This window comes from Chiloscyllium punctatum, chromosome 40 (genome assembly GCF_047496795.1).
Source record: "Chiloscyllium punctatum isolate Juve2018m chromosome 40, sChiPun1.3, whole genome shotgun sequence".
In the NCBI taxonomy this organism is placed as follows: Eukaryota; Metazoa; Chordata; class Chondrichthyes; order Orectolobiformes; family Hemiscylliidae; genus Chiloscyllium; species Chiloscyllium punctatum.
This window is the reverse complement of record NC_092778.1, coordinates 50,160,017-50,181,458: the sequence shown is the minus strand read 5'-3', so window position 1 is coordinate 50,181,458 and position 21,442 is coordinate 50,160,017. Positions and strand designations below refer to the sequence as shown.

The following is a 21,442-nucleotide window of genomic DNA, read 5'->3' as shown; positions in this document are numbered from 1 at the left end:
CACCCTGCCGTCTGAGCCGCGCTCGGCCGCCTCAATCACCCATTGCACCAGCTCCTGGCTCCCGCTACAGGCCCTGCCTTCCAGGAACTGACGTCACACGCACAGGTACTTCCGTTTCGGCAGACGGCCGTTCGCGATGCCTGCCGGGAATTGTAGGCCGGCTGTAGTTTTGGGGCAGATGTTATTTTCATTCATTCCTGGATTGTCAAATATTCCGCAAAGGACCAGTGATTATTGACCCCCCCCAAGCCCCCGAAGATCCTTAATAAGTTCTCAGCCTTGATAAATGACAACTAATATTTTATTATTCCTGGTCGGCACGGTTGCTGCCTCACAGAGGGGGATTCAATTCCCACCCCTCAGGTGACTGTGTGGAGTTTGCACATTCTCCCCGTGTCTGCGTGGGTTTCTTCCCACAGTTCAAAGATGTGTAGCTTAGACGGACTGACAATTCTAAATTGCCCCATAGTGTCCAGTGATGTGCAGAGGTGATAGTCCAACAGGTTTATTTGGAAGCACTAGCTTTCGGAGCGCTGCTCCTTCGTCAGGTAATTGGCAACACTCCGAAAGCTCGTGCTTCCAAATAAACCTGTTGGACTATAACTTGGTGTTGTGTGATTTTTAACTTTGAACACCCATCCAACACCGACACTTCCAAATCAGACTAACTGGATTCAGCATGAGAAATGCAGCGTTACAGGGATAGTGGGGTGAGTCTGGTTGGGATTGTCTTGAGAGGGAAGACTCAATGGCCCGAATGACCTGTTTGCTCACTGTAGGGATGCTACAGTTCGCAAAAACATAGACAAGTTCATGCATAGAAATAGAAAATTCGAATGTTCCAAAAAGCTAAAATTGATCTGAAATATTAGCTCAAGCTGAGTAGAAAATTGACTTATAAGCAGTGAAATCAGTACTTTTGACTGAATACATCTAAAACCAAAAGAAGGATTACTCTTTGTTACAGCAAATGGTGGTTGCTGATTAATTTAAAAATTGTCACTTTTCAGAATTAAAATATAGCATCATTAAAATGTACGTGGATAATATACAAATCAGCTAGGATATAATGATGAAGCATTGATTAGTAAGAAACGTTTAGGTTGAGGTTTCATTTGAAGCTAAGCTATTGAAATATTTTCAAGGAACAGTACATGGTGCATGTTCTAAAATGCAAACTCCTCTAACTGATCAGCCTTCCAGGGTTTCAATGTAAGTCACTCATGGCTATCAGGAGGTGACCTTCATTGCATAAACTACTCCAGCGAGATAATAAGCTGTCATTTCAAATATAACATGGGGGAAGTATGAAGAATGACATTTCTATATTCAACAAAAAAGAAGATTGCACGACATGAATGTGAACTTTGTGTCACCTCCTCAACTATGAGTGTACATCAAGAAATTGTGTTTTGCTATGTTACAAAAATGTTCAGACTTCAAAAAATTTAGTTGGTGTTAAAATGCTTTGGGGTGTCATTGAAGTGAAATAGAAATGTTGATTCTTACCTCACATGCTATTCAGTGCATTTCAATTAGTAGATGGAAGATGATGGTGAGCACATGTTCCATTGCGAGATGTGTGCTTCTGACAGGGAGGATTTCATATTCAGAGGGTACACTTAGAAAACTGACCCTGGAGAAGATGTGTCTATTTTGTAAAGCAAAAATAGACAAATAGATCACGAGAACAATGTAAATCAATATAAAAAGGGCCACTTAGCTCTTCAAACTCAGTTCTTCAAGATTACACAAAAAGTGTCAATCATTTCCTTTTCTACATCACCCCAGCTACTGCTGAAATAATCATCTATGACTTCTTCATCTGTAAATCTGGCTTCCCCACAGTGCTCATAAGTGTACTTTTGAACTCTAATATGACTTCCATAGGAAACATAAGCAACAAGTAGCTCTTTTATTCCTGTAAGCCTGCTCCATGATTCAATAAAATTATTACTGAGTAAGGGTTGCAGTTCACCTCAAGTTTGTTTCCTTCACTCGGTTTCATTCTAAGGTCCACTTATTAATCATCCACTCTCCTCATCAACTTCCACTGGTTCACCATTTGACTTTCAAAGTGCTTAGGTTGATCCACATCCTCCATGGATTCATTGTACACTAACTCTGCAAAATCTCCTGATCTTATATTCACACTTTTAACATCTGGTCTACAATACTAGCCTCCTCCTCATTGTCCACTCCCTCGATTCTATCAATGATGCTAAGTTTATCAGTTTGGTGGATACATTGATGGGATCTCTTGCTATATCTCTTCCACCGAGAACGATCCTTAACACCTACTCAATCAACTCCTATTTACTTCAATGCCCCATGATACAGTTCAGATGATGGGAAATTTTGTGACCTTAATATTGTCAGCTGTAATCACTATGCTCTACGTTAGCAGCTAGTAAGTTTAAATCCCATTCCAGTGACTTGAGCACAAAATCCATACTGAAAATTCTGACAGTGGAGTGAGGGAGCACAAATAGAAGTAACATCTTCCCTGCACTTACTCTGTCAACTCCTTTAAGTATTTTGTAGGTTTCAATAAAATCACATCTCAGTCTTCAAGATACTCAAGAATACTGGCCCAGTTTTCCAAATCTCTCTTCTTGGGTAGTCCCATCATACCAGGAGCCAGTTTAGTAAACCTTTGTTGTACGGCCTCTAAATAATCTTCCTAAGCACACTATACTCCTGGCGTTGTCTAACCAAAGTTCTATACAATTGAAGCAAGAATTCATTAATCCTGTACACAAATCTCTTGTGACAAAGGCTAACATCCCATTAGCCTTCCTATTTGCCTGCATGTTAGTCTTCAGGTCCTTTCTGTTTACCATCTTTATAAAATCATGCCGGGCATGAATAAAGTTAACATCCTAGGTGTTTTTCCTAGGAGGGGGAGTCTAAAATTAGAGGACGTAGGTTTAAGGTAAGGGGGGAAAGATCTATAAAGGACCTGAGGGGCAACGTTTTAATGCAAACGGTGGTGCGTGTATGGAATGAGCTGCCAGAGGAAGTGGTGGAGGCTGGTACAACTACAACATTTAAAAGGCATCTGGACAGGTACATGAATGGGAAGGGTTTAGAGGGATATGAAGCAAATGCTGGCAAATGAGGGCTAGATCAGATTGGAATGTCTGTTCAGCATGGAAAAATTGGACTGAAGAGTCTGTTTCAGTACTAGATAATTCCATAACTCTATGTTCTTCACTAGTTACTGAGCTTCTTAAATGCTTAATGCAGCACACCTCACTATCTATGTCATCAGGAACTTGGAAATGATACACTTAGTCTCCACATTCACATATTTTCCTAATCAACCTGCTCAGAGATGTTATAACACATCACTGGAGCAGATGGGACTTATACCCTGGCCTACTGTCTCAGAGCTAGGGATACAAACACTATGCTACCAGAGTCCTAGTCCCCTCATACAAATTTTTGGAGCAGGTCGAACGTGAACTTATGCCTCCTGGTCCAGAGGGTAGGCACACTACTGTTGCACCACAAGTCCCCATATACAATCATTGTTATATATTGTGAGTGCTTGGGGCTGGAGAATGATTCTTCCAGTACCCCACTCGTTGCAGTCTGCCAAACGGAGAATGACTGTTCTCCGGTCATACCAGTACTCCAACTATTTTCTGTCTGATAAGGTCAAACATCACACAACACAAAGTTATAGTCCAACGGGTTTATTTGAAAACATTAGCTTCTGGAGCGCTGCTCCTTCAGCAGGTTAAAAAGTTAAAAATCACACAACACCAGGTTATAGTCGAACAGGTTTATTTGGAAGCATTAGCTTTCGGAGCACTGCTCCTTCATCAGGAGTGGAGTATAAGATAGTAAGGCACAGAATTTATAGCAAAAGTTTACAGTGTGATGTAACTGAAATTGTATATATTGAAAAAGACCTGGATTGTTTGTTAAGTCTCTCATCTTTTAGAATGAACATGTTGGTTTCAGTTCTTTCATATCTAAATCACAAAACCTTTTTAAAAGTTACATTCTCAAGTGAACTTTAACAATTGGTGTCATGTGGGCCCAGATAATGTATTTAAGGTGTGAGCTGCACTGTGTGAGACTGTCTGTGCCACAATGTTCAGACTGATTCTAATCTAAAAAACAGATTTACAGAATCTTACATGGATTCAGGCAGTTTTCAAAAAAAGTAAAATGTAATTCTGCAAGAACAAACTCACTCCACAAACTTATATGTGTACGTTTTTGGGTTTGCGTTGGGCGGGGAGCAGGGATTATGAGTGTCTGTGAGTGGTCTCTAGTGAAATCTTGAGCACTTGATGAAGGATCAGCTCTCTGAAAGTTCGTGTTTTCAAATAAACCGGTTGAACTATAATCTGGTGTCGAGTGACTTTTGACCATGTCCAACCCAGTTCAACACCAGCACCCTCAGAATCTGTCTGATAGTCAATATTTAATCCATGCTGGTTCTTTATCCACTGTCTCATGCCTTTTGATTTTGTTAAGCAACTTCCTCTGGGCGCTTTTATCAAAAGACTTCTGAGAAACCAAGTTTATTATGTCCACCAACGCCGTATTATCAACTTTGTCAGAGACAACCTCAAAAAACGCTAAGTTCGTCGAACACGATTTGCCATTTGCAAATACATGCTGATTTGACCCAATCAGGTCATTATTATCCAAATGTACATTAATCGCATCCTCTACAACTGATTGTAACAAATTTCCCATTACTGATGCCAAACGTCCTGAAAGGCAACAGGGTAAATCCCATTCTCTGCAGTATGTACAAGGATATTGTTGGGCCCAAAGTATCAGGAGTAGTATTCCCATGGAAATCAGGGAAGATTGGGACCGGGAAAAGACTATTCTCTCTTTACAGGCTTATTCCCAGCTTTGACTGGGATTCAGTGAACAGGACCATGGGGTTAAAGTAGGTCAGACCGCGCCAAGGCGAAGCCCCGCCCCAGAATCGAATGTTGTGACATTCCCCCGGATTGATACATGTTAGCAGCGCGAGATTTAAAGGGACCGCGACCCTCAGCTCTCATCTCACAAAAAGTGGGCATTATGGCTACCTCGTCTTATTTTACATCAGGCATACTGACTCGGAACATGAGCCGACGGGTGTGCGTGGCCAGGGAGCGGGATCACCCCGGCTCCAATTTAGCAAAGAGCCCTGCCGCTGGCAGGCCAGCAGTGGGCCAGCCCGGCCTCCAGATTGAAGCAGACGCGGTCGGAGCTGCCTCACCGATCCGGCCTGGCAGCTCTCCTGTACGCGGAAATGCACGGAGACAGAAAAGGGAGTCCTTGCAGACTGCTGGCGGTTCGGGCCGAAAGCTTAGCCGGCCGCAGTCTGCTTCCCCAGAAAAGGACACAAACTCTAAATGGGAGCCCAAGGACTGGAGGGAGCAGTTGGATAATATCAGGAAGATGAGGAAAGGCAGGGATGCGCCCGTGGATCACATGGGCGCTGAACAATGCTTCGACAAAACTGCAGCCCCCGAGGTAATTTGATAGAACCCAGATCCTGTAGCTAAACTGAAACTTGCACTTGTATAGCGACTTTCCTGACTCCCAAGAATACACAAAGTGCTTCAGAGTCAACTATGTGCAGTATCTGGAGGTGGTAACCAGTTTGTATATAAAAAGCTTTCACAAACAGCAATGAAATAAGTAATTATTTGTTCGTTGAGGTGTATGGATTGACAAGGAAACTATCCTAGGCGAAAGTGAGGACTGCAGATGCTAGAGATGAGAGTCAAGATTAGAGTGGTGCTGGAAAAGCGCAGCATCCGAGGAACAGGAAAATCGATGTTTAGATTAGATTAGATTACTTACAGTGTGGAAACAGGCCCTTCGGCCCAACAAGTCCACACCGCCCCGCCGAAGCGCAACCCACCCATACCCCTACATCTACCCCTTACCTAACACTACGGGCAATTTAGCATGGCCAATTCACCTGACCTGCACATCTTTGGACTGTGGGAGGAAACCGGAGCACCCGGAGGAAACCCACGCAGACACGGGGAGATAGGGCGCCCTTGTCTTCTCAGTTTGATACGGTTCCCCATGGTAGGCTCATTCATTTAAAAAAGGAGGAATGAGATACTGGGAAACCTGTTCTGTCTGGATACAGAATTGGCTGGCCCACATAAGACAGAGTTTGGTGGTAGATGGAAAGTATTCGGCCTGGAGTCCGTGACCAGTTTGTTCCGCAGGGGTTGGTTCTGGGGCCTCTGCTCTGTGACTTTTACAAATCTGGATGAGGAAGTGGAAGAGTGGGTTAGTAAATTTGTCGATGACACCAAAGGTTGGTGGAGCTGTGGACAGTGTGGAAAGTTGCTGTAAGTTGCAACAAGACATGACAGGAAGCAGAACTAGGCTGATAAGAGACGGATGGAGTCCAACCTGGAAAAAATGTGAAGTCGTTCACTTTGGAAGGTGAAGTTTAAATGCAGAATACAGGAAAAGCGACATTTCAGGCAGGAGCCCTTCATCATCCTCTTTCCGAAGATCTTGTAGTAATGTTGCTATTATCTCCGGGTCCAGAGGCTTTTTGAGGCGAGAGAGAGTGGTGATGGTGAATGTTTAGCCTGAGCTTCACCATACCTCAAGTAAGTGGCAAGAAGGCAGGATCTCCATCAGTGAGCATGGGAATTGAACCCATGCTGTTGGTATACTCTGCATCATAAATCAATCATCTAGCTAACTGCTGAAAAATGTGTTGCTGGAAAAGCGCAGCAGGTCAGGCAGCATCCAAGGAGCAGGAGAATCGACGTTTCGGGCATAAGCCCTTCTTCAGGCATTCCCGAAACGTTGATTCTCCTTGGATGCTGCCTGACCTGCTGTGCTTTTCCAGTAACATATTTTTCAGCTCTGATCTCCAGCATCTGCAGTCCTCACTTTCTCCATCTAGCTAACTGAGCCACCTATGAAAAAGCCACAGAGCCTTGAGAAGGGCTTGAACCCACAACCTCCTGATGCAGAAATGAGGGTGCTACAAAACTGACACACCTTGTCAGTGTCCTTTCCACACTTGCCGTTTGGATTGAGATGAGGATAGCAGATGTTGGGCGACCCCCACTGGAGAGAAAGAGCAGGAAAGAAATGCCCCCACAAGTCTCCTTCATTCTTAATACTTAAAGGCATACTTGAAGTTAAAATCAAAGTTGAAATAGGAATGGGTCTGCCTCAGCTGAATGTTGCCACTGACTATTTTGATATGTCTTTATTGGAATTCTGCAGGTCATGAGGTATCAAGTGCTTTTGTCGCTCATGTTGTCCAGCCAAACCAGGGATCAGGTGACATTTGAAGCAATGAAGCAGCTAAGGGACCATGGCTTGACTGTGGACAACATCCTCAAGATGGATGATAAGACACTGGGAGAGCTTATCTATCCAGTTGGATTCTGGAGGGTTAGTGCACAATTACTGAATCACTATCTTGCAACTGAGCATCTCCTCAAATGTACATCCCAATGCTCATCGCTCTACCATTGATAATAGAATTCAGCTACTTGGGCCCTCAGCTCAGCAGTTCTCTCCCTTAATCTCGCTGACTTCATCTTCTTTACATAGGTCCATCAAACTTACCCCTTTGACCAAGGTTTTGGTCACTGTCCTAAAGCTGGTAGGTATCGAAATTTGTTCTCTACCATGAAACAGCTCAGGAAGTTTCACTATGTGAAAGGGAAGATCATAAATCATGCCTGAATTTTAGTGTTAACTTTTGATTATTTTAGTGTTAATGTTTCGCTTTGCGGTTTCCTATCAATGTTTGCCAAAGGGTACAGTTTGCATGTGATATCATGAGGAAAATTTTCACTTATTACATTTTAATATTTAAATTCCTGTTGCCAGTACAGTACCGATATTTAGTCTGTGCAACATGTGTACATTCCAAACCACCTAACAAGTGATCGGTTATTCTGTCTGTCAATCACTTCCTTACATGCAGATTCATTATTCAGTGGGCTAGTTGGCTTTTTAAATATCAAAGACATTTGCAATGCAGTGGTCAGTTTTATTCGAGGCTGCTTGTTGCACTATTCAATGTGAATCTGAGTTACTGCAAATTAGACCTGCTTTCTCTAGAATTTAGAAGGTTGAGGGATGATCTGATTGAAGTCTTCAAGATATTAATAGGTAAAGACTGGATACGTAAAGATAAGCTATTTCCACTAGCTGAGGATTTTACAACTAGGGGGCATAGACTGAGAATTGGGGCCAGACCATTCAGGAGAGATTTTAGGAAGCACTTCTACATACAAAGGGTGGTAGATGTTTGGAACTCTTCCATAAACAATAGTGGATGTTGGGTATGTTATTCATTTTAAATCTGAAATAGTAATTTTTTTGTTAAGCAGAAGTATTAAGGGATATGGCCAAAGGCAGGTATATGGAGTTAGGCCACAGATCAGCCATAATCTCATTGAATGGTGGAAGACGCTCAAGGTTGAATGGCCTACTTAGGTCTCTAACAATTGTGAGAATGATGGTAGTTTCAGAAACCTAGTGGTATCCATAAGAAACCCTTCCCTTCTACTCACTCCCTTTCGAACATGCTGCATCTCATCTCCTTTTCACTTGATTTTTTTTTTAAATTCATCTACTACTTGCAAGACTGTCATTTATTGTTTTTGTGTTAACTGATTTGTTAGGTCAAAGGTCAGTTAGCACTCTTGGTTCTTAACCTCATTACAACCTTGATTCAAACATGGACAATGAAGCCAAACTCCAGAGTCGAATTGACTATCCTGGACATCAGGGTAGTATTTGACAATATGTGGCATCAAGGAACCCGAAAAATGTTGAGAATGAGGAGCAAGACTCTCTTACCAGTTGAAGTCAATCATAGAACAAAGGAACATGGTTCTGGTTATCAACAAAGTTAAAAATCACACATCAGGTTATAGTCCAATCGGTTTATTTGGAAGTCAATCTTCCTAGTCTGAGGATATCACTGCAAGAGTTCCTCCCAGTGTTGTCTTCGGTCCACCCATCTTCGCCTACTTCATCAATGATATTCCCTCCATCGTAAGATCAGAAGTGGAGAGATTAGTTGATGATTACAAAGTGCCATTCAAGATTCCTCAGATACTGAATGCCATTCCCACATTCCAAGGTATGGACAACTTTCAGGTCTGAGCTGGTAAATGGTAAGTAACATTTATATACCACTTGAGTACTAGGCAATGGCAATCTCCAACTAGCGGGAATCTAACTATCTCCTCTTGACATTCACAATCATTACTATTGCTGAATACCCAACAATCAACATTTTGGGAGCTATCATCAACCAGAAATTTAATCAGTCCAGCCTTATATATTCTGTGTGACTCTAGCACCACTTAAGGAGCTCAAAACATTCCAAGATCTACCAATCCACTTGATAGGCATTACCAGCTTAATTATTCAATCCCGCTTCCACTGACACATAGTGGCAGCTTTGTGTATCATCAGAGTAACACTGTAGCAGTTTGCCAAGTCCCTTTCAACATAGACAGGCAGGAGGCTGGAAGAACACAGCAAGCCAGGCAGCAGCAAGTGGAGAGATCAATCGTTTTGGTTATAACTCAGAAGAAGGCTTACACCTGAAACATTGACTTCTCCATCGCCTGATGCTGCCTGACTTGTGTTCTTACAACCTCCTGCTTGTCTCATTTTTTTTTTGTCTCTAAGTAAGTGTCTTTCAACAGCAGTTTCCAAACCTGCAACCATCGCCACCTAGAAGAACAAGGGCAGCAGACACTGAAACAATTCCCCTTGGACGAGTTGGACCAAAGGGTCTATTTCCTTGCTGTACATCTCTAACACTCTTCTTAACCAACCGCCTTTCTGACTTGAAACAGTATTGCCATACCTTCACTGTCTCTGAATCAATATCATGGCTTTCCCTTAGTAACAGCATTGTGGGAGTACCTATTGCAGCATTTCAAGAAGGTGGCTCACCATCTTCTCAAGGGCAATTAGGAATCGACAACAAATGCTGGGTAAGGGTGGAGGATTATTTTCCCTATGGAAAAGGACATCAATGAACTGGCTTAGGTTCTACAATAATCCAATTACAATTATTAACATGATGACTGATTTTATTTAACTAATTGAAATTAAATCATTTGGCTGTTATGGGGGGATTTGAACACCGATTTCTGGATCATTATAGGCCAGGCCCCTGTCCAGTGACATAACCACTGCTGCCGCGACTGAAAGACAGAATTGATAGATTGTTATTACCTTTACATCTTATCCATTATATGATGTACCCATGCAGAGTAAAGTGAAATACATCAAGCAGACCACAGCAATCTTGAAGGAGCAGTACAATGGTGACATTCCCAGCAGTGTCAGCGAGCTTCTGAAACTTCCAGGAGTGGGACCGAAGATGGCTCATCTCATCATGAAGCTAGCCTGGAATAATGTGTCTGGCATCAGTAAGTACCACAGGCACCAGTAACGTAATGAAATCAAGGAATCAACTTAGACAGATCAGCTATCTGCCATTATATGGGCATTACTGTCATGACAAAGTCTGAGAGCAGTAGCACTGTAGGAAAATACCAGGCTTCCTGCTGCAAGAGCATCATTCTGGGAACAATGGTGTGTGTTCAGTCCCTGCCACTGGATGGTGCTGCAGTGCAGCATGAACTCTTGTTTTCAATATTAATCTAGTGGACTCCTGGTACAAATCATCGACTATATCTACCTGCACTAATGGGTGAAGTAGTCAGGAAGCTCTTTTTAATGCTTGAAGAGGTGAGTCTGAAGAAAAAGCTTTGGGTGTTCTCTCAGTGCTCTTTAAAATTTGACAATTCTCTTGGTGACAAGTCTTTGAAATATACATAATGGTGCAAACTGCTTACACAGCAGAGATCCAAGTTGATACTTTTCTGGATGCTGGGTGGAACAGAAGCAATTTGTTGGAAACTCTATGCCAATGCTTAAAACACCCATTGTGTAGAGTCAGATCAGGAAACAAACCCCATAAGTATTTGAAATTGAATATGTCAAATTATTTTTTTTTAATTCTTATGGTTCTTGGAAGTCAATACAGCTATTGGGTAAATTGGAGGACTAGCAAGTATGACTTGAGCACACTCCAATGCAGAACTGATGAAATGATGCAAAGGCATTGGGATGTCTTGGGGCTATGAAACCTGATGTATAAATGCATCCCTTCCTTTGCTTGCCTTTGAGCATTTGGCTTTGTATTTCATGTCTAGAACATGACCTTAGACCATGTACAAAGTTAAAAATCACAACACCAGGTTATAGTCCAACAGGTTTAATTGGAAGCACACTAGCTTTCGGAGCGATGCTCCTTCATCAGGTGATTGTCACTCAGAAAGCTAGTGTGCTTCCAATTAAACCTGTTGGACTATAACCTGGTGTTGTGTGATTTTTAACTTTGTACACCCCAGTCCAACACCGGCATCTCCAAATTTAGACCATGTAGGCTTAGTGTCTGTCAGATTGACCTCCCAGACCTGTACAGTGCAGTACTGAATTATTGAGGACTGAATTTATGACAATCTAGATAGCTAATCTGTAGCAATGAAAACAAAAAGGCTTGGATTTGTATGGCACCTTTCATAAGCAGAGGAGATCATGATTACTTCAGTTCTTTCAAAGTGAATCCACTGCTGTAAGGAAGGAAACCCCACAACCAATTTGCACAAAACAAACTGCCACAAATAGAAGTGTGATAGCCAACCGATGACCTATTTTAGAGAAGTTGGCCTAGGCCAAAAAAGCTTCCTGGTCCTCTAGAATAATCTTTTCAGATGCACCTGAGAGGCCAACTGGGACTTTGGGGTAACGTTTCATTCAAAAGCACTTTGGACGATGCAACACCTCCTTAATGCTGCATTGGTTCTGTTGGCCTAGATTTGTATGTCCAGAGCGGTACTTGAATGCACTACTTGGAGGTGAGAGCATGACATACTAAAAGTTTGTAAATTTTCAGTTATTTTATTCCCATGCTTGCTCCTCCATTATTTACACAGCTCTGTTCATTAACTGTTAAACATTAAAATGTGCACTATGTCTTCTGTGTAGTGTGGAGGTGCCAGTGTTGGACTGGGGTGGACAGAGTTAAAAATCACACAACACCAAGTTATAGTCCAACAGGTTTATTTGAAAGTACAAGCTTTTGGAGTGCTGCTCCTTCATCAGGTGGCTAGTGGGCCAGGATCATAGGACACAGAATTTAAAGTATTCAAGTATCATAGAACTGATGCAATATATTGAACAAACTTAGATTGCTGTTAAGTCTTTAATCACTTAGAATGGGGGTGTGAGATTGACTGACTGCCAGGATTCTCAAGGTTGGTGCTGAGAGACTGTGTTTCTGCTGGTTGTCAAATCTAACCATGGGTGAACAGTCCCAAAATAAGAGGACAATCATTTGGGACTGAGCTGAAGAAAAATTACTCAACCTGTGAAATTCTCTGAAAAAGCGCTTTTTCAGCTCTGATCTCCAGCATCTGCAATCCTCACTTTCTCCTGTGAAATTCTCTGCCCCACACAAGGGTTATGGAAGCTTCATCATTGTTGAAAGTATTTAAGACTGGGAAAGAGGGATATTGGACTCTGAGGAAGTTGTGGGGGGCAGGGGGGTTGGTGCATGCACAGGAAATGGAGTTGAGGCCCAAGATGACCATGCCAAGTTGTCACAAACTCAAACACACATACAAAATTCCTGTATTGAGCACTGTGCAGCAGTAATTTATGACTGATGGAAAAGGGACAAACAGTGAACTTTCATTAATATAGCACCTTTTGTGACTTCTCATCACTTGAAAGCACTTCATAGCCAAAGAAATACTTTGAGTAGTTACATTTGCAGCAGCAATCACAATAGACTGTTCTGATTGTACCTTTCCAAGAATTCTCCATGCTGGAGATAAACATGGAGAGTCCAGAACTAGAGGGCACAGGTTTAGGGTGAGAGGGGAAAGATATAAGAGTCTGTTAACGTTGCACCTATTAAAATCAGAATGTTCAAGAGTCCAGAATTGGAGTACAGATATTTTGGAGGTGATAGGGATGGAGGAGGTTATAGAGATAAGAAGGCGAAAGCAATGGAAGGTTTCGGAAATGATTGAGAATTGCAAAATTGATGCTTTCAGGTTATAAGTTTATTATGTCATTGGCACTGTGGTGCCTTCATGAAACAGGTCCTGAAAGTGAGAAAGACTTGTGCAACACATTGTGCACGGCAACGATTTTAAAATGTAATGGGAGGCTCACTTAGCTTTATGATCCACTCCAGCTCCCATTTGCTAAATTATTACGAGATTCTTTTACTCTCATATAGACTGCTTATGTGCAGGGATCCAGAGTCCCAAAATGTCTCTCATGTTGGTGTCCAAGTTTGTTCCACCTTGAGTGAACAGTCTGGACATATCTAATTTATGGGTCAATATCAACAGCAATATCAATACCGTTTGGGCAGAATTAGCATTTAAAGGGATTTTAAGTGTACCTGAGCTTGACCCAAAACCAGTTGCACTTGAGTTTCCACTGGTTCAAGGTTCACGCTTTATCCCAGTCAAAGCTGTCCGTGTTCCCAGGTGACTGTTACCTGTTTCCGCCAGTTGTGATGATTTAAGGAAGGCTCTTTAAATTGCATTCATTTTCTTAGGCAATTTGACCAGACAATTTTTCATTTTTCAAAAAAATTACTAGTAAACAACTGCTGTTCGCCAGTGAAAGGTTAAGTATACTTCTTAAAAAAAATCATTTTCTCTGACTTTTAATTGGGTTATTCACAAGTGAAGCACTAGATACCCTGATTAAAAATGCTTTCTTTGGTGATAAGCTTATTTTTAGCTTTATTACTATAGCAACCCCCTGGCTCCAAGACTTAAATGTATAGAAAGAGAAACAAATAAGTGATTATGTTCTGGTATGTTGGCCGTGGCATTGATTCATGCAATTCGTGCAGCTTCTGCAATTGTGATTATAGAACTTGACTTTTACTTGGACTGTAACTTCACCACTTTTTGGGTGCAATTTTCCAACAATGAATTAGTTTTAACTTGCCTCCTTCAATATTCCACTCAAACTCCTCTTGTTTGCCCAAGAGCACTAGTTAATCCTGGAGGATATTTAATGCAATCCAAAATTTGTAACATAGTGTTGTTGATTTGGTTTGATAAATCCATTTCACAGGCACTTAATCCACCTCAGCACCCAATTAACCCCTTTTTGTCTGTTTTAATTTTTCATTCCAGGTGTTGACACCCATGTGCATAGAATCACAAATCGACTGAAGTGGGTCAAAAAAGAGACCAAAACCCCAGAGGAAACCAGACTGGCGCTGGAAGAATGGATGCCACGGTAAACTGGGCATGGGAGGAGACCTCTAAATGTAACCAAGTGATGGTACATGTAGTACAGTCAGACAACCAATAATTGAAGATGGGTTGACACCTTGCAGGGAGCGAAGTTGACTCAGTAGCAGGACTATACACGATTTGGAGATGCCGGTATTGGACTGGAGTGTACAAAGTTAAAAATCACACAACACCAGAATTCTGTGTGTTAGGATTGAGCTCTGCACTATCACCTGATGAAGGAGCGTCGCTCCGAAAGCTAGTGTGCTTCCAATTAAACCTGTTGGATTATAACCTGGTGTTGTGTGATTTTTAACTTAGGACTATACACTTAATGGTAAGGTCCGAGGGAAGGTTGCTGAACAAGAATGAACTTGGAGTGCAGGTTCATAGCTCCTTGAAAGTAGAGTCGCAGGTAGATAGGATAGTGCAGAAGGCTTTTGGTTTGCTTTCCTTTATTGGTCAGAGTATTGAGTATAGGATTTGGGAGGTCATGTTGCAGCTGTACAGAACATTGGTTAGGCCACTTTTGGAATGTTGTGTGCAATTCTGGTCATCTTCCTATCGGTAGGATGTTGTGAAACTTGAAAGGGTTCAGAAAAGATTTACAATGTTGTTGCCAGGGTTGGAGGATTTGAGCTAAAGGGAGAGGTTGAACAGGCTGGGACTGTTTTCCCTGGAGCATTGGAGGCTGAGGGGTGACCTTGCAGAGGTTTATAAAATCATGAGGTGCAAGGATAGGGTGAATAGACAAAGTCTTTTCCCTGGAGTGGGGGAGTCCAGAACTAGAGGGCATAGGTTTAGGGTGAGAGGGGAAAGATATAAAAGAGACCTAAGGGACAACTTTTTCAAACAGAGGGTGGTATGTGTATAGAATGAGCTGTCAGAAGTCATGGTGGAGGTTAGTACAATTGCAACATTTAAAAGGCATCTGGATGGGTATATGAATAGGAAGGGAATGGAGGGATATGGGACAGTAAGTGGAACTAGATTTGGTTGGGACATCTGGTTGGCATGAACGAGTTGGACCGAAGGGTCTGTTTCTGTGCTGAACATCTCTCTGACCTGATTTAATTCTTTTGCAGAATGTAGATGTTTCTACTGATTGCCTGAAGCTGAATTTGGAATGCTCTTGATGAATTTTTATTTGTTTAACATCCAGAAATGCTCTTACACACCAGCGAGTGCTTTTATTTTTCCCACACTAAATTGCCCCTGGTGTTTTATTTAATCACTGACATTAAATCAAAATTCTTCTTCCTTAAACCGTTTAATTTACCAACATGACAGCATCTAGTGGCATCCTTCCATCATGCTGTTGCACAACAAACTCAAAGTTCCCTCTCGTTTCCCCTCTAAATCCATACAGAATCCCCTCTCCCTCTGCCCCCATCTTTTACAGCAAGTGCTTTCTGACCTTGGATCCCTGTATCCATCTCACTTTTGTGTTCACAATTCATGTACTTGATTTTTGTGGAATCAGCCTATGGAAATCTCACAAAGAACTATATTTTTTTTAATGTATGCCTCCCCCTCCTTTCTCTTTCAGGGAGCTCTGGAGTGAGACCAATTGGCTGCTGGTGGGCTTTGGTCAGCAGATGTGCCTGCCAGTGAATCCTCGCTGTACTGTATGTCTCAACAGAGATATCTGTCCCACAGCCAAGAACAATCTTCGGAAAACAAATCCCAGGCTTCCTCCCAGCTCTCTGCTTCAGCCTTGCCAACAGCAACAATAATTAAATCCTTGTGTTTAGATGTTAGATCGCGGTATAAATTATTCAAAGGTTGGGGAGATGTTTGTCCCAAAGTTAACTAAAACAGAGCTGTTTGTGATCTTGTCAGTGAATTCCAGTTGCTAGTGGAGTATTGAACTCAGCTGAATAATGATGTTCCCAGTGAGAACACCATGCAGTTCGTAAAGATGCGTCAGTAGCAGGACTGGGTATTGCAGCCTGGTGGGCAAGTGCCACATACTTAGAAAGCCAGGCAAGTCTCTTGTATGAATGTGCAGTTTCACATGGTATTCAGATGCATCACTAGCAAACAAAATGCTTGAAATTCCAGAGCACTACAGCAGGGGGGGGGGGGGTTGCTGTGGCTAGTACTGCTGCCTCACAGCACCAGGTCCACCCTTGGACGGCTGTCTGCGTGAGTTTCCTCCCACAGTCCAAAGATGTGCATGGATAGGTTGGTTTCCATGGGAAATGCAGGGTCTGGGTGGGGTGTTCTTAATGGGGTTGGTGTGGACTCAATGGACGAAAAGGCCTGCTCTCACACTGTAGAGATTCTGTGATTCTAGCCTGCTGGTTAAGGTACTTGCTTTAAATTCTAATATCCTCCATGCTTCATTGGATAAACAGCATGAACCAGTGTGGGCAATAATTTTCCTTGAGCTTGCCAACCAATGCTTTGAAAATAGAACTTAAATGATTACTTAGCATCCCTTATTAACCTGTGGTTTGGAGTACATTTTGTGCAAGTAAATAAAAGTGTGGTAGTACTCTTGTTTGGCATATCTATTTTTGGTGAATGCTTTTTTTAAAACAAAGAATTTTCGTTATATTGCCTCCCCTCCCCCCTCCCCAGCCCACCAAATCCCCTAGACCAGGAAAATAGGACATTTATTCTCTCATCTGTCCTACTCTAATCAGCCTGTTTATGGGTTAAGATTACTTTACAGTTTCATTTCATTGGAAGTTAGAAGCATTTATATCTGAAAGTTGATAGGACTGTTTTATTTTGAATGGCCTTAATGCAAGTGGATGGGTGGATAAATATTTCATACAACAGATGCCAGACACAAGTCTAAATAAAAGCAGAACAGTCGTGGAAATACTCGACTTTAAATTAGATAGCAACAGTTAATAGAGAAACAGAACAGGCATCAAATGGAGAGTGTTTCATTAGTTTTAAATGAAGGGCTGTCAGCCTGGGATGTCAATCCTGTTTTTTCTGCCTCCACAAATGCTGCCTAATCGACTGAGTATGTCTGATATAGGTGACAGAGATGTTTCACTCTGCATAATAATGACTTTGGGATTTCAATACTCTCTCACCGCACCCTTTTCCATTTAGCACTAGCCAAGCCCTGCAATTTCTTTACTTTCCTTTCTGCCCTGTGATCTTACCAGTTGCTACACTGTAAAGTAACATCAAAGACTTGTTCCTTACAGCAGACAAGTACAGCAAGACCAATGGCCAGAAGTGAACTAGACACAGCACTGAGTTAGAAAAGGTTTAGAAGCTGGAAGGAAACAAATCAATTTATAATGCCAAAGGTTATGACAAAGTAATGGTTCCACTGCCCATCCTCTTAATTCCTTTGCTTGTTATTTCAACATACATTTTAATGAATAAATTAATTATTGTAAGACTGGAACATCAGGGCGTCACGATGGCTCAGTGGTTAGCACTGCTGCCTCATAGCACTAGGGTCCCAGGTTCGATTCCAGCTTCAGGCGACTGTGTGGCACTTGCACATTCTCCCCATGTCTGCATTTCCTCCCCCAGTCCAAAGATGTGCAGGTTAGGTGAATTGGTCATGCTAAATTGCCCATAGTGTTAGGTGCATTAGTCAGCGAGAAATGGGTCAGTGTGGACTGGTTTGGCCAAAGGGCCTGTTTCAACGCTGTAGGGAATCGAATCAAATCTCAAACATATAAAATGTGCTTTCACTAATATCACCAGCACAGATGTCTAGGCCATGCTTTGATAAATGGTTGAATTGTGTATAGTCTGGCACTAGTTATGTTTAATCCAGTGCAGATTTGTGAAAACCAACCTTAGAATCATTGAATTCAAACACATTAACACCAGAAAATTCTAGTATAACAATGTATGAGGTAAATGCTGTGGAAATTTTAGGGCAACTCATTGTCAACTCTATTGTATAAATGTAAAAAAAATTCTGTAATTCTGATTTTGTACTTGTAGCATATTACCTTCTTTATTTTGCGTCTTGTATGATCAGCAGCAGTATGTACAGCCGGAGTGTGTTATGGGTATTGAGAGGAGTTAAAATAACGGACTCGTCTCTCTTCATGCAGTTTAACTGTCTCATGGGTGAATACAGAACCTCTTATTTTACAGAATTGACGTATTTAGGAAAACTGTTTTAAATATATAGAAGTTATCAGGAAAAACAAAAACAATCTAAGGGGTTAGAGTGTGCACCCAAATTGGAGTGTGGTGTATGTGTCAATGCTTGCTGGGATATCTAAAACGGAACAGGCAAGATTATTCAGCCTGTTGAACACATGCCTTGCAAGGTATGTTCAGGAAAATAAACAGCAGATGATGCGAGGAAAGTACCTGCAAGCCCAAATACTGAGATATGGGATGTATGCAGTTGGCGATACTGTTCAGTAACTTAGCTCTTCCCCTGAGCTATAGATGCTTGGATGCCAAGGGGAAAAGCTTTGTTACTATGTTATTTAAACTCAACTAGAACGTACAATGTAAACACAAATTCCACTATTTGCATGGAAATAAAACTGTTGCGTACAATGAGCATGAATGGTCATAAGTTGTTTTTCTTTCCCAAGAAGTCTAAGATTTGATGGTCTGACTTTTATGAATGGGTTCAATTTTGCTATTGTCTTGCTTTACATAGTTGAATTCACCAAGTTTATTTTAAAAACAGGTTCACCATGGCCTGCCCTAGTTGCAAATGATTAGTGTTTACTCCCTGTGACCTTCTGGATTCTAATAATTCTTTGATTTGACTTGCCACCATTTAAAGTGTAGCTGAGAAGTCGTGTAAAGGCAAAGCACAGTGAACATCAAATCATAAAATAGAATGAGGGACAAGAAGCTACATAAGTCAAGTAGTTGTATTTGGTTGGCTTCAACCTTGGATTGTGGAATCATAAAAACAAAACAAGGTCATAGTTCAGACGACCAGGGAAATAATTCAAAGAGACAACAGGTTTTCATAGTCATAGAGATGTAAAGTACAGAAACAGACCCTTTGGCCCAACCCGCCCTTACAGACCAGATATCCTAAATTAATCTACTCCCACTTGTCAGCATTTGGCTCATATCCTTCATGGTTCCATTCATCTTCACAGGTAGGTGTTAATGTCTCTTCTGAAGTGGTGAGGTGCTTCCATTGTCCTGTTCCTGGACCACGTTCTTGCTGGTGCCTGTCTGTCCATCCTGCTCTTTGTGTGGCTTTGGGATTGCTGGGTTGTGAAAATGCCATTAGGGCTTTGACATATCTGTGGTGCTGTGTCATGTCCATGGGAGCTTAAAGTGTATTCCCTGGTCTGCATGCTGTCTGATTCAACTTGTGAGCCGCTCGGGAATTCTGGGTGTTCTGGTACAATTTGGCCAATTTTGCCTTTGTGGGCCTATCGTGGGTTAGCAAATCTTTTCCCACAGTCACCCCTCAGCCTCTGATGTTCCAGGGAAAATAGCACCAGCCTACGCAGCCTCCCCCTTTCAAACCTTCCAACCCTAGCAACATCCTTGTAAGTCTTTTTTCAACCCATTCGAGTTTCACAACATCCTTCCTATAGGAGACAGACCAGAATTGAACAGTATTCCAAAAGTGGCCTAGCCACTCTGAAGTGGTCTATCCTGATGTTTGTACTTCCCATCTGGTTCAGCTTTCTTCTGAATCCTTTCCCTGTCATGTAATTATTTAACTTCCCCTCAAAGATCTCTCTCCTGTACACCTCAACTACTGTGCTAGCACGTTCCATATTATAACCAAATCTCATAGTCCCTTCCATTGCATATTTCAATATCTTCTCTTACGAGGGGGTTTTGCTCGATGGACTTTGGCTAAAAGACCTGTTAGTTCATTGCTAGAGGAAAGAGTTGTAGCCTGATCAGTGCTTCCTGAGAATTAGAACCCCTCAGTTCACAAGCACAGTGCCAGAACCAACAGGGGACTAAGTTTTGGTTTAAATTCTACAACAACATGTAAGAATCCATGCAGTGGGGCTTCATTTGAAGCAACAGGGCTTAAAAACATTGTGACGTCTCAATTATATCACCAAAATAAAAACTGGGGGTTGCAAGGAGAACTAGATTACACTACATTTAATACAATACTCAGAATAATCTCTTACATAAAGACTTGGAGTATGATTTTCTTTTATACTATGTTATTCAAACCTGCATCCTTGGGGGAAAAAAGCGTGCACAAAATTCCAAGCTGACGCATTTCCAGGTCATTACATGTTTTGTGACTGCTCGTCCTCACAGACATGCTCAAATGCTCGTGAAGGGGAAATGTAAACACAGTTGACTAGAATTACTGTAATCGAGGCTGAATCTGCCAATCACTGCTATTTGCTCATCCCCTAGATTTCAGAGATCAGAGCTGACAAAAGAATTTCTTATTCCTGTTTGGGTTTTTGCTAACAATTTAAGAATCCATTCCTTCCAAAATCTTGTTCAAACAGAGCAGATAAAATTTGCCTCAAATTCAAAAAAAAATCTTCCATCTGTATTTTGAGGAGAAAGTGAGGGCTGGAGATCAGAGCTGAAAATGTGTTGCTGGAAAAGCGCAGCAGGTCAGGCAGCATCCAAGGAGCAGGAGAATTGATGTTTCGGGCATCAGCCTTTCTTCAGGAATGAGGAAAGTGTGTCCAGCAGGCTAAGATAAAAGGTAGGGAGGAGTGACTTGGGGGAGGGGCGTTGGGAATGCGATAGGTGGAGGGAGATCAAGGTGAGGGTGATTGGCCGGAGTGGGGTGGGGGCGGAGAGGTCAGGAAGAAGATTGCAGGTTAGAAAGGCAGTGCTGAGTTTGAGGGATTTGACTGAGACAAGGTGGGGGGAGGGGAAAATGAGGAAACTGGAGAAATCTGAGTTCATCCCTTGTGGTTGGAGGGTTCCCAGGCGGAAGATGAGGTGCTCTTCCTCCAACTGTCGTGTTGCCATGGTCTGGCGATGGAGGAGTCCAAGGACCTGCATGTCCTTGGTGAAGTGGGAGGGGGAGTTGAAGTGTTGGGCTACGGGGTGGTTGGGTTGGTTAGTCCGGGTGTCCCAGAGGTGATCTCTGAAACGTTCCGCAAGTCGGCGGCCTGTCTCCCCGATATAGAGGAGGCCACGTCAGGTGCAGCGGATGCAATAGATGATGTGTGTGGAGGTGCAGGTGAATT

The 21,442-nt window shown here is 42.2% G+C and overlaps 2 protein-coding genes across 8 annotated transcripts in view; one reads left to right on the top strand and one right to left on the bottom strand.

Moving 5' to 3' along the window:
• Positions 1–78, bottom strand: part of tsc2 (TSC complex subunit 2) — a 78,756-nt gene extending 78,678 nt beyond the window's left edge. For all 6 annotated transcript variants that reach the window (XM_072559849.1, XM_072559853.1, XM_072559852.1 and 3 more), the window contains exon 1: positions 4–78. The gene's annotated coding sequence lies outside the window, so the exon portion shown is untranslated. The remainder of the gene's footprint in view (positions 1–3) is intronic.
• Positions 55–18,840, top strand: nthl1 (nth-like DNA glycosylase 1). Of its 2 annotated transcripts, none has more exons than XM_072559860.1 (5): positions 55–105; positions 7,237–7,407; positions 10,265–10,424; positions 14,229–14,334; positions 15,880–18,840. In XM_072559860.1, exons 2-5 carry the CDS (start codon positions 7,240–7,242, stop codon positions 16,064–16,066), a joined length of 621 nt encoding a protein of 206 aa, XP_072415961.1. In that variant the 5' UTR covers positions 55–105; positions 7,237–7,239; the 3' UTR covers positions 16,067–18,840. The 2 variants fall into 2 exon arrangements, with proteins under 2 accessions (XP_072415961.1, XP_072415960.1); XM_072559859.1 differs by lacking the exon at positions 55–105 and adding an exon at positions 4,982–5,496.
• The last annotated feature ends 2,602 nt before the right edge of the window (positions 18,841–21,442 follow it).

Bases quoted from the DNA above. Each gene is read 5' to 3' on its own strand.
- nthl1 (XM_072559859.1), top strand. From the start codon at position 4,993: ATGTTAGCAGCGCGAGATTTAAAGGGACCGCGACCCTCAGCTCTCATC. The intron at 10,425-14,228 runs GTAAGTACCACA...TTTTCATTCCAG, and splicing joins GAATAATGTGTCTGGCATCA to GTGTTGACACCCATGTGCAT. The intron at 14,335-15,879 runs GTAAACTGGGCA...TTTCTCTTTCAG, and splicing joins CTGGAAGAATGGATGCCACG to GGAGCTCTGGAGTGAGACCA.